This window comes from Dermacentor silvarum, chromosome 3, assembly GCF_013339745.2.
Source record: "Dermacentor silvarum isolate Dsil-2018 chromosome 3, BIME_Dsil_1.4, whole genome shotgun sequence".
Taxonomy (NCBI): Eukaryota; Metazoa; Arthropoda; class Arachnida; order Ixodida; family Ixodidae; genus Dermacentor; species Dermacentor silvarum.
In genome coordinates, this window is record NC_051156.1 from 46,627,921 (window position 1) to 46,643,433 (window position 15,513).

Sequence of the window (15,513 nt, forward strand, 5' to 3'; positions counted from 1 at the left end):
ATGCCTCATGACTTCAAGTGTGCCAGAGAACTGGAAGAATGCTAACCTTATACTAATCCATAAGAAGGGAGACGTTAGAGAATTGAAAAATTATAGGCCCATTAACTTGCTTTCAGTACCGTATAATATATTAACCAAAAAGAATTTCCAATAGAATCAGGGCAACAGTTAACTTCAATCAAACTAGAGAACAGGCTCGTTTCAGGAAGGGATATTCTACCATGAATCATATACATGTCATCATTTTGGCAATCGAGAAATCTGCGGAGTACAATAAACCTCTTTTGTATGGATTTCATAGAATATGAAAAGGCATTTCATTCAGTAGAGATACCAGCCGTCATAGAGGCATTGCGTAATCAAGGAGTTCAGGAGGCGTACGTGAATATCTTGGGAAATATCTACAATGATTCCACAGCTACCTTGGAAAAGGCAGCTAGTACAAGAAAAGTAGAAAGTTACCTATCAAGAAAGCGGTCCGGCGAGGAAACACAATCTCTCCAATGCTAATCACTGCATGCTTAGAAGTACTTAAGCTATTAGATTGGGAAGGCTTAGGAGTGAGGATCAAGGGCGAATATATAAACAACCTTTGGTTTGCAGATGTTTGCAACCTTGTGTCACAATATTGTCCTGATCTAAAAAACTGGAGATGAATTGGGTGAATTGCAACAAATGAGTGAGGCCCTTGCCGAGAAAGTATAAGAGCAGGGCTAAAGATCATTGTACAGAAGACAAAGAGATGTTCAATAGCCTGACAAGGGAACAAGAATTCAAGATCGCCAGTCAGCCTCTGGAGTATGTAAAGGAGTATGTTTATCTAGGTCAATTACTCACAAGGGACAATGATCACGAGAAAGAAATTCACAGAATAAAATTGGGTTAGAGTGCATACGACAAGCATTACCAAATCCTGACTGGGAGGTTACCACTGTTGTTAAAAAGAAAAAAAAGTACAATCATTGCATTCTACCCGTGCTAACATATGGGGCAGAAACTAGGAGGTTAGCAAAGAAGATTGAGAACAAGAACCAACAGAGCAATGAGCGATGGAAAAAATGTTAGGGGTAACGTTAAGATACAGGAAGAGAATGGTGTGGATCAGAGAGCAAATGACGTCAGCCAAAAGTCTAGTTGACATTAAGACAAAGAAAATGGAGCTGGGCAGGCCATGTAATGCATAGGGCAGATAGATAACCAGTGGACAATTACAGTTACAGAATGGGTGCCAAGGAAAGGGAAGTGCAGTCGAGGCCGGCAGAAAACTAGGTGGGATGATGAAGTTAGGAAATTTGCATGCCCAAGTTGAATGAGCGAGCGAAAGACAGAGGTAATTGGAGATCGCAGGGAGAGGCCTTCGTCCTGCAGTGGACATAAATATAGGCTGATGGTGATTAATGATAATGAGCCCTTGCTTAATGGGGTATGAGCCATTCATTGTCTCGCGTGACGGACGCATTTGATCACAGAGTTGATAAGCGAATGTGTGTGCCTACCTATCGTCACGGTGACCACCGATCACGGCAATAAATATGTTCGTACCTTTGTTCAAGGTCCTGAGTCACCTCTGTGTCGTGTGCAAAACAGCTTCGCTGGTAATCCACCTTCACCGAGTGGAATGGCTCATGAAATTTTTTTAAGAGTTACTCTTTTGGCTGCCTACATTTCTTTCGGTAGCGTGCTTTGCTAAGTCTAATGGGTGCGCAGATCCGCGGCCACGTGGTGGTTTACGTTTGCGACCGGTTCGAGAGACAGTTGTGCCGCAGGTGGAAAAGGCGTCTGGCTCCCTGCACGGGTAAAAAGGAGGAAGGCGTCTGCTCAGCTCGCTCCGCGGCACGCGTGGGCGCGCGGTAAATTATGAAGCCAAACTTCACAATTCCCACAACTGCTGCCTACTCCAACCCGTATATCGCGGCGTTACTTAGGTAATTGTTATCTACTTGAAATATTTTGGAACTGATGTGACACACACGTCGGAGTGAAGTGCATCTTCAGGAGGCGCAGCGAAGGATGGTGCCAGTGGTTTAAAGATATCGTAAAGGGCCGGTGGATGAAAACATGTTGTGTGGGAAGTGAGTACATTCAACGAATTCTGCTTCCTGTCACGGGGTGATCTTCAGCAGTGTGACATTGAACGCACAGCTGTGCCTTTTGGCTGCTTTCTAACACCACCTGCGCTGCAAACTTACTTTGCGTGTATTCTTTTTTCCCCCTTTCGAGCTGAATGTTGCTGTTTCATGACTGTTTCCAATCCCCTATTGTACATTTCGAATATGGTATACTGCAGAGCCTTCTTTCGTAGCCGGTAACGACAACATGGACGAGACCAAACAAACCCATCTATCCAGCACTAAGCCGGTATGTATAGATTTAGACGCAACAGAGTTGGTTAAGGTCCCAATCTGACGTTCTATCTTGCGTTCCGGTTAAAAGGTGCAAAGATGAGGCCACATTATAAAAAGGCGCTGACGAATGTCTACACCATTTTTTTTTCTTGTGTTCGGCCCGAGTAAAAAAAACGGAGGAATTACTGTAGGAAAATCGCCAGAATAGATTCTAACAGATATTGTGGAGTTTAGCGCAAGTACATCAAGAACGACGGACAGTAGGCGAGACAAACACAAGCGCCCGCTGTGCCCGCTGTCCGTTGTTTTTCGAAGTTGTTGCGCTAAACGCTAGAAAAAAATGTCGTACCAACACGGCTGGTACTCATCGCGCGAGCAGGTTATAAATGTGGAAATTGCATACCTGCTACGTATGCTTTATTCGGAGAAAAATATTTATTTGCTCACTGACTTCTGGTTTTGTTTCCATGGTGTAAACGTTAATAAATACGATGCTTTTTCTGAAACGATTCTGCCAGAATTTTGGCAAAATAAGTTATATGCAAGACTGCCGTGCCAAATAATGAGACTGTATGCCTATGGCTTGATCTATTATAAATGTTGACGTCTTACCAACTTAATTCACTCATCCGTTGCGCGAATAATTAATACTGTAGTAATATGAAGCCACGCTGTAAACAAGTAATCAAGCGGACTTATTGATACTCGGATTGGCTGATTATGTTTGAAAAGATGGGAAATTTTTTTAAGCACACGCGAAAGAAAGGAAATTACTATGTTGAGGACGTAAAGTAATGAAGTTATCTACAGAAACGCCTGCTATCGTCTCAAAAGCGAATGAACCATTTTGTTCAAGATTATTCTTAACATTAGAAAATAGATCTGCAATTAACGCCCTATCTGAAAAGTCATGAGCGTCGATTGAGAAGGAAAAATGACCGCTGTGAATGCTTCGAAAAAAAAAAGAGATATCTTCGAGCTTTTATGCGACAACAGATCGTCCAAATCAGTCATATTTATATGTGTTACTGTTAATGAATACCAACTAACGTTTTGCGGCCAGGAATACGGCTCATTTATATTACATTGAAGCCACATCTGGCTTACCGGTAATAACTCTGTAAAACATCAGCATAGAGATGTTCTTAGAGTCATTGACGCGTTTGGACAATTTGGCGAATCCAGAGGGAACTGGCCTTAGCCTCCTTGCTGACGTTGATCTTGACTGGCTGGAATTCCTTAGCGATTATTTGTACTATGTTATCACTGAATGTATTGGATGGCAACGCAACAAATCAACCTTCCCTGCCCGCTTGCATGAACCTATGATTGTTTTGTTTCAAAGATGTGACGACGTTGCCGTCGAATATGTATGCGCTGAACATCCTTGAAGAAGGCCACTGCACCGTCCAAAATGCTGTTTGACTTGGCCTTATTGAACTTTCTTTAGAAATTCATGCGGGCCATCATGGAAATTGTCATGCGTCTAGAGAAGGCGTTAGCAATGTCTTGTCCCATGATACAGGAATGTTTTAATCATTAGGATGCACGCCGACTTCGGCCAGATATACCTGCTCAGGCATGGTTGCAAATGATGAAATGACTATTAAAAATGAAGGCAATGCAGAAAGCTAAGCCGCTGTGGAATAAAGGCTGCAGGTTGCCTCTGACGCACATCAACCAGCATACAACCTGCAGAAACGGTTGATAGGTACGCGGTGCTTATTTTTTTTCTCTGGGCCACTGAAGCTGGCTGGAATGTGTCGACGCAATTCAATACCTCAGAAGCTGTCACTGTTTTGGAAGAAGCGTGCAAGGCCGTACGTGGAATGTGCGGTTGGCGTAGTGCTGTTCGTAAAGTGCTGTTCGTAAAAACATGGCAGGATTCAGAGCTCTGCGAGCGCAGGGCTCATACAATCAATACCATGCCTTCTTTCCATGTTTTGCAAACATTCTTTATGAAGAGTCAAAATTTACAACATACATAACGCAGCAAATTACATACTGCTGAATAGAACGTTCCTTAAACGCTCTACAATGTCTCAATTGGTAGCTTAAGATCTGTGTAGTTTGACTCCACATGCCTAAATTATATATGCATGTGTATGAAAATAAGAAGTACGAAACCAATATAGTTGTTTGCTTCACAGAGAGCCCGAGAACAAGCATTTAGTAATGGCTTCAAATGACGCGTTCTAATATATTCATAAATTAGCTAACGTTAGATGGGACACAATACATAAATTTCTCGAACACGCATGCCGGCGTAAAGCGGAGGCGGTGCTTATGCTGACGAGGGAAACGTTGTCAACGCGTCTTTCCTTTGCGGAAAGAATCAGTGGCATTTTTATCCATCATCGCTGCGATAAACATCAGTGAGCTAGCCGCTCGATGTCCGCTACCATTGAACATTGGCCGATAGTCGACGAGGTAAGGTAGACACGAAGGCCATTGCGAAATTTTGCAGTTCGAGTATGCAACAGTCGTGTTTCGGTGGCCAAACAAAGCCCGTGTAAGCTTGAAGCCGGGCGCGAGGATGGAAAGCCGCATAGGACCGGTCGTCGGTGACATCGACGTACATCACAGCTGCCCCCTCACTCCTGTGCAGAGAGTGTCACTCAGCCGACATTGATATGCCGAGAGTGAGCGCCTATTTTTCAGATGCAAACTGGCCAGCGCTACTGGCGCTACCTTGCAGGGCAATAAAAGGACGGTGATTCCGCAGTCCGGGTCAAGGACTGCGCTAAGTAGCCCTGCTGCAACGTACCCCTATATACGACCCACCGACCCCATTCATACAGCCGCATAAATGCATAAGCAATTCTCAAGAGTGGTCCTCTCTTAAACGCCACTGTACCCTTTTCAGTAACTCTTGTCCCTGTGTGCACCTGCAAGTGTTAAAGGTCACCCTAACTTCTGTCATAGATTATCGGTTGCATAGTGAAACTTAGTCTTCCCGAAACTCGCATGTATGAGTCAATCACAACTTCGAAGGTGTAAACCTAAAAAACGGGAGAATACGCTTACGCCTTATTCATGTAAGCGTGATATTGGCATGTGTGCGACAAACACAAATGCATACACGCGCATGCATATGCTGCTATATTACGTTGGAACGCGACTTTTGTCTGAACAATAAGCAATGTGACCGGCCGTTGTATTTTTGTGAATATGACGTTGCACTATTAAGCTCGAGGTAGCGGGTTCCATCCCTACCATGACGGCCGCATTTCGATATATACGCTGGTGTACGCACATTAGGTGCCCGCCAAAGAACCCCAAGTGGTCCATAATCAGATAGTGGCTTTGCCACATATAACCCCAGAACATAATGAAGAACAGCGTCTTTTGAGGGACATTTGCTGCGCAATTTCGGCTGACCTTATTTTCCTTAAAAAATTAAATTATGGGGTTTTAAGTGCTTAAACCTCGATCTGATATGCGGCACGCCGTAGTGGGGGACTCCAGAAATTTGGACGACCTGGGGTTCTTTAACGTGCACCTAAATCTAAGTACACGGGTGTTTTCGCATTTCGCCCCCATCGAAATACGGCCGCCGTCGTCAGGATTCAATCCCGCGATTTTAGCAGCTCACCACCATAGCCACTAAGCAACCACGGCGGGTAATTTTTCTTCAGTATCGTTAACTGGAAGCAATTTAACTGTAAGAAATGCCCGTCAGTCATTTTGAACTGGCACTTAACAGTATGTATGAATACATACGATTGCACTAGATTTTGAAAGCAATAGGCAATAGGGTATACATACGTACGTAAATAGTTTAAACTAAGTAGCAGTTGGGTGAAGAGACCTGTAATACATTTAGGCCCTCGATGCATGCTTCATTACAGTGGCAGGCACACGTAATACAAAGGTATTCAGTAAAAATGAAACCTTGTATATCTTTCAATTTGTTGATAAAATCACAGGAGACGTTCGGGGCGATCGCGAAAAGACCGCCACCAGATCCTGCTGGGCCTAGCTACCCCTGCCATGAAGATGTAGGGCACAAAGACAGGTGTTGGAGCGTACCGGTGGCGATGGCAGCTGCGGCATTCTTTCTCCTTTTACCACAGTCATGCTTTGGCCTAATCTTCGTGCATTTCATGGCAAAATTCGGTGTCAACAGGGAAAATGCATCGTGGCCTCAAAATGTGGCATCAATGGTCTCACACTTGGCAGGTAAGAGACTGAGCGGTTCTTGGTTGTGTCGGAGCCTGTTCGGGCGTTCTTGTTTCTTTAAAATTTGCTGCGCATTTGATTGCGCAGCTACGTCCGTTGACACTGAGGTCATATTGAAAATGCAACCGTAATTCCGCTGAGGTAGTACCTATCCAAATGTAGCAAATTTGTAGACGTAGCTATCTGATAAAATAATTGCGTCTGCAAATTCGAGGAATGTGCGTACTTGAACCAAACTCTTTAATGGCAACTCATATAAATAGCTTCAAGGAATATTTATCTTCAATCTAAGTGTCCAAAGCACATCGATAATAAGTCTAACGGAAGAAATGATAAGCATATTTGGTACAATAAATTTTTCAGCAATAGAATGGAAACGCCAGGAAGAAAAGTCGAAGTAGGCTTCATTCAAGCCACTGATGGCTTCATTAGGAATTTGTACAGACAGCTCTCGTCGTATATAAAGCATAGCTGTATATTTACTTGCTTTACATCGCGCGTGTGTGTGAAACCTCTGCAAACAGAGATCTTGCACAGCTCGGCCGCCCCTGACCGTGCTTTCAAAAGAAAGCGGGCCAAATGTCCTCTTCCTTGTCGTGGGTTGCTGCTCTAACCAACTAATGACACTCGCTGCGTGTCATTCAGTTTTGGGCGAATACATTTAGCCAGACACATTGTACTGAATACCTAAACTCCGCAAGCAAGAACAGCTTTATTGGTGAATAAAACGCTCAATGGGTGGAGCCCCTGGGCCCCTGTCTAGCTTCTGCGCACCGCCTTGATTGTCGGCTGATGACCCATTGTGCTGTGAACCGGGCAGCTCCACATCCCATTTTGTGTGCTCCCTAATTTCTTTGCTTGCCATGCATGTCCATGATATGTGGTCTAGGGTTGGCGTGGCCCCGCACCATGAGCCTGTGTCCGTACATCTTTCGGGATGAATTTTATGGAGAATGTGCAGGTTGTTCATCAAGAAAGCTTTTTCTTGTGTGTTTCATGTAGGCATCATTCGTCAATAAAGGGCTGATTCATTGTGTCCGTATGATGAATTGGGAAAGTACTCGTGACGTAAAGCGATACCTTAAATGGTGCTCGCCAAGAGAACGAAGACAATATCTGCAACGTTTCCTTAAATGTGTTTTCAGTTTATAACAAAGAAAGCGGGATTATTGCTCTAAATTATCTCCAGCCATCGTAATACCTCTTTTCCCTATAGACAACGAAGTTATTACTCGGCCTTATGCTTCTAGTACAGATCCATTATTGCATTCGTTTTTACCTAAGACTAATAATACGTGGAATAACTTACCGGCACTTGTGATTGGCCGCAGGCTTATCTTATGAGGCGTTGTGCCCCACGCAACAATCTCATGAATGGCGCTGCGGGTAGTGCTCAAATATTTAATATGTAAAAATGCCGCGACAACCAAACATGACACTTACGACTTCCTGCAAAGTAATATTATGATATAATAGTATAACGAGGTTTACTTTAACCAATAACGACTGCTAGAAAGCACTGTAGAAACAGAAACACGAGTTCTCACGCAATCATGGCACGAACCTTCTTTTCTCAACGCGCCACGGACAACAACACAGCCAGGGGTGCGTCTGCTTCACAACGTTTGCCACGGGAGTGAAGGGGACCCATCGTGGCGACTCGGAGAGCAGGTAAGATGAGGGAATCGCAATATGGCTTCAGTCGACTAACATGCAGTGTCTCACGCCCACGGTGAAGCAAGTCTGGCGAATGTGTGAGGGGCTCAACGATGTAGTTTACAGGCGACGTGGCATCGACGATACACTACCGATCGTGATATGGCACCAGAAGTTCAAAAGAGAGGCGAGGTGGTATTCAGAGCGAAACACGATGGGGGCGGGCTGATGACTGTCGTCATGTCGTGCCTTCGGACACCCTTGATCCTCGCCTGTTATTGGACGAGCCAACTGACGGCAATCTTCAGCGTACTGGGCAACTTCTGAAATTGTAGTGCACTCGGAAGCATCAGGCAGGTACAGCAGCAGAGTAACCAATGGACTTGAAGACTCACGTCCGTATAAGTAGAAAAAAGTGGAACAACTTGTAGTGGCTTTGACTTTGACAATCATTATTTGGCAGTCAGTAGTTACGAATAACAAAGACGAAATGTCAGGACCGGAACAAGAAGGTGCTTTAGCAGCTGGACAAGAGCCCCAGCCCGGATTGAATTTTCCAGTGAATATTTAAAGAAAGTAAAAGAAGGAAAACAAATCGGTACATGTCATATCCTAGAGGGCGCATTACATAGGCCGACATTAAATTCGTATAATCCGTCTGGTGCGATGAAGGCGGATTTTCAGCAGTCGTCCTCTGCCATCGGGACTTACAATATCCGGACCGCAATTCCAAAGAGGAAAAGAACTCGACGCCTTGCAAACCGTCAAGAACATCGTCAATGCGCGGTAGGCGATATGCGTCTTAGCGCGTAATTTTGATAAGACTTCTGTATATTCAACGCAGAAGCGAATAAAGTCATCTTTCTTCTTTACGAGGACGATTGGCGATGCCCACTGGCTATGAAACGGCTGAATCACGCTACGCAGAAGCATACCGCTCAATTGCTCGTTGATGAGACGACGTTCAGAAGCGGAGACACGGTCAGCACGATGGAGGAGTGAAGCTTGCGAAGCGGCGTAGTGCTTGTAGTTGTTGGGCGATACTGCGGTGGCGCTGCCGAGAGAATGCTGATTGCAATTGAAGGAGGCGGTAAATTCGTGAAGCAGGCTGACAAGTTGCGCGCGTGGCGGGTTTGTATGATTACCGGAGACTTATAGATGGAATCACTCCAACGGCAGTCGAGTCGCACTGTCGAGCGCAGCAAGGGGCGACGTATGTGCATCGTCAGCAGAATCGAAGAGCATTGAGGAATCCACTGTTTGAGCGATGCAAAGTAATTGGAGAAAATACAGATTACCCACACACATGACAACATGGCCAGTACTGAGGGCGATAACGGCAAAGGAAGAAAATGGCGACGGGCGAAAAGTCACATGGCATGAATAGCACGGTTGCGTCACGTGCTGAGGTGCAAGGTACCGAGACCACGGCGGATGACTGAGGAGGGATACCAGTAACTTCGGCAACAAGCATTTTATTGCATAGGAATTACATCGACACTCCAAGCACATTTTTGCCGTCGCAGTCACCGTGATGTTCCCTATAGAGTCCAAACACGATAACATCGTCGCTGTGTGCCGATCGCGGCTCAACCTCGCGCGCGTGAGGGAGAAAGGCGGGGCGAAAGCGCGCCGTCTTCTATCGCCTACAAGGCACGGGCATGAGCCGAAGGAGGGGAGAGGGCGTTATACCCGTTCTACTGTGGCGGCTGCCGCTTATGGCGCGGTCGAGCGGGCGCCGTATCCTGACAGAGATCTACGACGTGGACAAAGTGCTCGCCCCCGCGGGCCGCATCTACAAAGCTATGTGAACAAAGTACGCCCAGTGCCGGTAGCTTTGTATGACCTTTGATGTCAGGTTTAGTTCAGGTTGAAGCGAGATACAGCACGAAGGTCAATTCTCTCACTGCTGCCGCGCTTCCGGACTGCCACGTTTTGACAGTGAATTTCTGCGGTCATTGAGCGAGATGTGTTCATGCTTGCTTGTACGCGCTTGACAAAGTGCATCTTAATTTAGTTAGTAAGCGCATGTTTGCAAGTTTATACGGCCGATAAAACTAATGTCCTTACATCGTATAGGTGTCTACTATCTTGGTATCGCAATCGATGCTGCGCCTTTTGAGCGAAACTGCGACTTTTTGTGGACGTCACAGGACCTCTGTCCACGGCGGCATCGGAAATAAAACTCCACATCGGCACGAGCACACTCAATGATGGCATTGTTGGACGAAAGAAAATCCCAGCCTAGCATGACATCGTGGGAGCAGGATGGAAGCACAAGTTCAATGACATAAAGAGACTCCTCGATGACAACACGTGCAGTGCCTTTTCCGAAAGGTTCGACACGGTGTGCACTCGCGATACTAATTAATTCAGAGCCCTACAACTACTGTGAAGATGGAAGCCAGCGAAGCTGTGACTATGGTTGATCTGCTGTAGTGAATATGCCCCCACGATCAGAATGACCGTATCGTCGTGGGGCATTACCCAACCGAACATGTATATCATGAACATTCCGGTTGAGAAACTCGCGTTGAAACCTGGCCGTCGCACCGGGGAAGTTGGCGCTAACGTTGCCGAGGCGTGCATCATCGTTTCGGGTTCCTGGAGGTCAAGACGACGCTGACGTTTGGCCTCAATATCCGCTCCCTCAATTCGGGGTCCGCGGCTCCTCGCAGACGTTTCGCCTGTGTTCAGCACGTTGACCGGCACGTCGACGACGCGCCCTTTCGCGAGCGTATTCGCGGCGGCGTTGCTCAAGCGCGTTAGGACACGTCGCCATTTGGTCATGAATGGCTCACACCACCTTAAGCAATGGCTCATACCCCCGTAAACGCGCCCTCCCCATTACGATGACTGAAGAGAAGTGAAATTCTACGCTGGAATTATTAGCAGCAACGCAGCCAGCTGTGGAAACAAACAACGATGACGAACGCGGGAGCATTGGCACGTGCGGAAACCGAGGGGCGCCAACGAGGCAGCTGCGCAATGAGACGACGACGCTCGAGCCAATGCATAGCCTCCTATATAGGAGGCTATGGCCAATGCATAAAAAATATAGGAGGCTATGGCCAATGCTGCTGATCATAGTTTTTTTTCTAAACGTGGCTAGGGTCCTGGGGGAACCAGCCCTTAACAGCTTCGCTGTAAAACATTCCGGAAAGTGACGTCGTTACTTTTACAGCAGAGCTGTTAAGCTTTTCATAAGTCCATTTCGTGCCGACAGAAATATCGGCCCAGCTGTGCGTCGCTTGAGCACGCAACCTCCTTGCATCACATACGTGCGTAGTGCGGAGTCTCGCCGCGGCATGCGTGCGCTTTGCCTTCCCGCTCCCCAGCCGAGAAGAAGCAAGTGTTCGCTTAGCCATGACGTCACTGATATGCTATAAATATCTGAGGAGCCGGTGCGCCGACAGACGTGTCGCCTCTCTGGTCTAGTGAACAGCGCGCACAGCTACCTACAAGAAGCCGCCTACAAGGAAGCTCGGTGCGTGGCTCAGCGGGACTACGATCGACGAAGGAGAGCCGATCGTACCCATCGCGCCGAGGCCGCCGCCGACAAACGCCGTCGCTGAGCCGAGAATCCCGAGATTCGGGTAAAGGTCAAAACCCATATGCGCGAAAATGCACGCGACAGCGACGAGCGACGGCATGAGCGACGAAACGGGCCGTTCGCCTGACGTGTCGCGTGGTCGAAATCGCGCGATCGCTCATATTTTTCACAGTTGAAATCTGTCGCCCGTCGCCCGGAAGTGCTGTGCTCAAGCAGTCAATAGTAAAACACCGGAACTGTATGTACATCAGTGACTTACTGCCGGTTGTCTCCACGTGCTTTTCGACTCGCAGCAACGTGCACACAGCGAGCAAATACAGTAATGTTTATGCACGTGCATATAAAAAACACTGCAGGACAACGATCAAAAATTTAATGTATTATTGTGCAACAAAACATCGCATTTTACACTGCATACCGCTGACAACGCGCCACCATTGGTACGAGTAGACACCCTTATGCTAGCAACAATGGAGATAGCTCGCTGAAGCAGTCGCGTGAATGGGGTTTGCCGTGCAAGCGACAGCTTGCGCGAAGGCGATCTACGTCGCGTCGCTCGTCGCTGTCGCGTGCATTTTCGCGCATATGGGGTTTGGCCTTAAGAGACAATGAACGCTGCCGACTGAATGCTCGGCGCCGCAGGGAATCGATTCCGGGCCTGCGCGTCACCGAGAACTTGCAACGGCAAGCCCGCAAATACATCCGAGGTGCCAAACCGAAACTAGCTCCGCTGTGACCCAGCCTTGCACCACTAGTGCAAACTGCCGACATTTTAACAGCGGAGCTGTTTAATCTCTTGGATAGGCCGCGCAGTGGGAACAAAAACTCTGGGCAGATCCTGGAGGTTGTGCAGAAAGGGTCCAAGTGCAATGGCACAAACCCCTGTGAACTAAAGAACCTCGATGGTCCGTCGAGTGTACGCCGCAAAACCTCCGCCTGCCGATGACGTCATCATGCGTCACCTAGCGAAACGCTTCGCCCCAGCTGCGCCGGCCGCGCCGAGCCTCGCCACAGCTGCATGAGCCATGACGTCATCATGCGCGGCATCGCTTCCCCTTAGCTTTGCGAGCCATGACGTCAACACGCCGTGCGGAGTGGTTGCCGCGGCTGCTCAGACATGGAGCTAAGCCGTGACGTCACTGCGCCAACCCACTGGATATATAGCTCCGTGTCACCACCACGGCGACACCAAAGCCCCGTCGTCTCCGCGCCGAGCACATCGCCGCTGAAGTAGAGCGTCACTCCCGAAGCCGAGGAAACGCGGCGCGAGAGCGCGTCAGACGACTTCGGTCTGATCCCGAATATCGCGCCGCCGAAGTGGCGGCGAAACGTCGGTGATTCGCAGAAGATCCGGAGTTACTAACCCGCGAAGCCGAGCAAAAGCGTTTAAGCGTCCAGAAGCGTCCAGGTACTTTAATGAACGAGTGTTGGTTGTTCCTTGGGCTGTCGATGATTGCGTGGTGATCTTGCGCAAAACGTGGCCGATTCTCGAAGCATATCCTCGCGAAAATTTTGCCGAACCGAGATAAAGCTAGGTGGGGTCGCCAGCTTCGCTGTTTGCCCAGTCTTCGCACCACTAGTGTGAAGCTGCCCCTAATTTTTTTGCCTATCCGTCGGCAAAATCCTACGCGTAACTCCGAGATTGCTGTGCCAGTATCGTTGGCAATTCTTCGTCGTATACTTCAATGACGTTGCGGCCATTATTTCGAGACCTTTGGTAAATCAAAGGGGGCACAGTTCTCGCCTCGGGAACTGCGACACTTAGTTTCCCTGAGGCAGACGGCGTTGCCGGCGCCTTATCGGTGAGATAGAGCGGCTACGTGGGGATGAAGAACGACGAGTAGTGTTAAGAACAGATGTTGCATCTGGCGGCACAAGACATTGTAGCTGTCGAGAAGCGTAAATGCTCATGGGTCGGCGGTAATCATAAAAAGGCGGCGTACGGCGTCGACAAAAGCGGGGAACGACTCCCGGAATACCACAAATATGACAAATTGGGCGGTTGTCTGCTGTGCACCCAGGATCTCGCTGGCGTAGCAGCTGTGGTGCAGGTGGTGAAAGGGACATCGGGGGTGGTCGCGCAGCAACTTGGAGGGAAGGATGTAGAGTGAAGTGCGGCCTTACAGCGACGTCAGCGTACGTCAAGGACGCCGCGACGGTTGCTGTTGAATGTCACCTGGCCGGCACACAGCGACTTGCTCCTTGTTGACAGGGCAATGGGGAGTAAGGTTCCCCGTTCATTAAGGGCACCACGGAAAGCTGCCGAGAAACTCTCTTCACGCACGGACTCCTTTATCTGGTGCATTAGAGGCGATTCGTCAACACCTTGCGTCAGACCTCAGACAAAGGCGAATTCTGAGGGCGGATTGTCATGCGACTACTCGCTGCTTTCTAAGTTCGTCTTAACTCTGGCACAGTGCAATGACAACAGACACTGTGGTCGGGTTTCGGATGACCAACATCTGGAAGGCGTAGTCCTCTATTCCCTTGAGGATATGTGTGATCCTGTCGGCTTCTGTCATAATTGCGTCGACTAGGTTGCACATATTAACTGGCACCTTTGATGTAGCTGGTGAAATTCTCACCTGGTTGCTGGCCGCCTCCGCGTAGGCGTTGTTCGGCCTGAAGTTTACGGACAGCAGGGTGGCCAAAGACTTCCGTGAAGTTGGTCTTGAACACTGACCGATTCGTGGTTCCTATACCACAAATGTGCAACTTTGTTGAAGCAGAAAATTACGTTACTGATCTTATCTGTAGAGTATCAGTGGTTGTGCGCTCTCACTCTTTCGCACGAGGCGAGCCAGTCCTCGAAGTCGTGATCTCCGGTACCCGCGAAAATCGCAGCATCCCGCGGACGCTGTACGCCGGGACAGATGACAAGAGGCGACGGGGCTGCAACTTGCTGGGCTGGATCGTCCGGCATGGGCCAAGATGGTTGAAGAGTTTGGCTTCGAAGTTTCAGCGTTGATGGAGTCGTACCCCGCACCTCCGCCATTTGTCAATGTGTTTATTGACGGTTTCGCAAGGAGACAGAGGTAGAACTTGGTGATGAGGATTTACCCTGCGATCGGCCAGAACCACCGCGAAGGTAAACGCTGGTGACCGCCACTTCTTTTTCGTTGCATTTAATGTGCTGGATATGCGCCTGGTTGAGCGGCAGTTCTTTCTCGTTCCTTTTTTTCATTTCAATAAAAAACGTGTTGTTTCGTGTTGTCGAAGAATCGGCAGAGAGTTCAACAAACGACGCAAAGGGCACGAACCATTCATTACATACAGATGACCAGGCGGAAACTTCGTTGCTGACGGTAAGCAGGTGTGCGATAATGACCGCAAACTAATGCACAAAACGACTTCGGAGGGCGTTGAGAGATGTGGACTTGGGAAACTTTACGATTACGAGTAGCTTGTCGGGATCGCGAAGGAAGCCGTCTTGTGAAACAATGTGACCCAAGATGATTAATGTCCGAGCAGCAAAGCGGTACTTGAGGGTGAACTTTAGGCCGGCAGAAGTGAGACAGCGGCGAATGTCGTGCAGACGAGCAATGTTTGTCGGAATCTCCACAGAGAACACAACTTCAATATCCAAGTAAGATAAGCATGGACGCTATAACGTAAAGCTATTTCAATATGCTTCTATTCAAATTATGCCCGTTATAACCCTCTAAGAGATTCCCTCTTAGAGAATAACTCGCACAATAATTAAGTAAGACGCTTTTCGGTAGAGTCTTCTCTTGTGAACTTTGGGGAAGGTTACGACGACCGGATTGTCCTCGGAAA

At 48.0% G+C, this 15,513-nt stretch overlaps 1 protein-coding gene across 2 annotated transcripts in view; it reads left to right on the top strand.

Annotated features, from left to right (window-relative positions):
- Positions 1-2,273: 2,273 nt before the first annotated feature.
- The window catches only part of LOC125943774 (uncharacterized), a 598,059-nt gene continuing 584,819 nt past the window's right edge, over positions 2,274-15,513 (top strand). For both annotated transcript variants that reach the window (XM_049663277.1, XM_049663278.1), the window contains exons 1-2: positions 2,274-2,358; positions 6,275-6,527. In XM_049663277.1, coding sequence (XP_049519234.1) covers positions 2,317-2,358; positions 6,275-6,527 — 295 coding nt within the window. In that variant the 5' untranslated portion in view covers positions 2,274-2,316. The remainder of the gene's footprint in view (positions 2,359-6,274; positions 6,528-15,513) is intronic.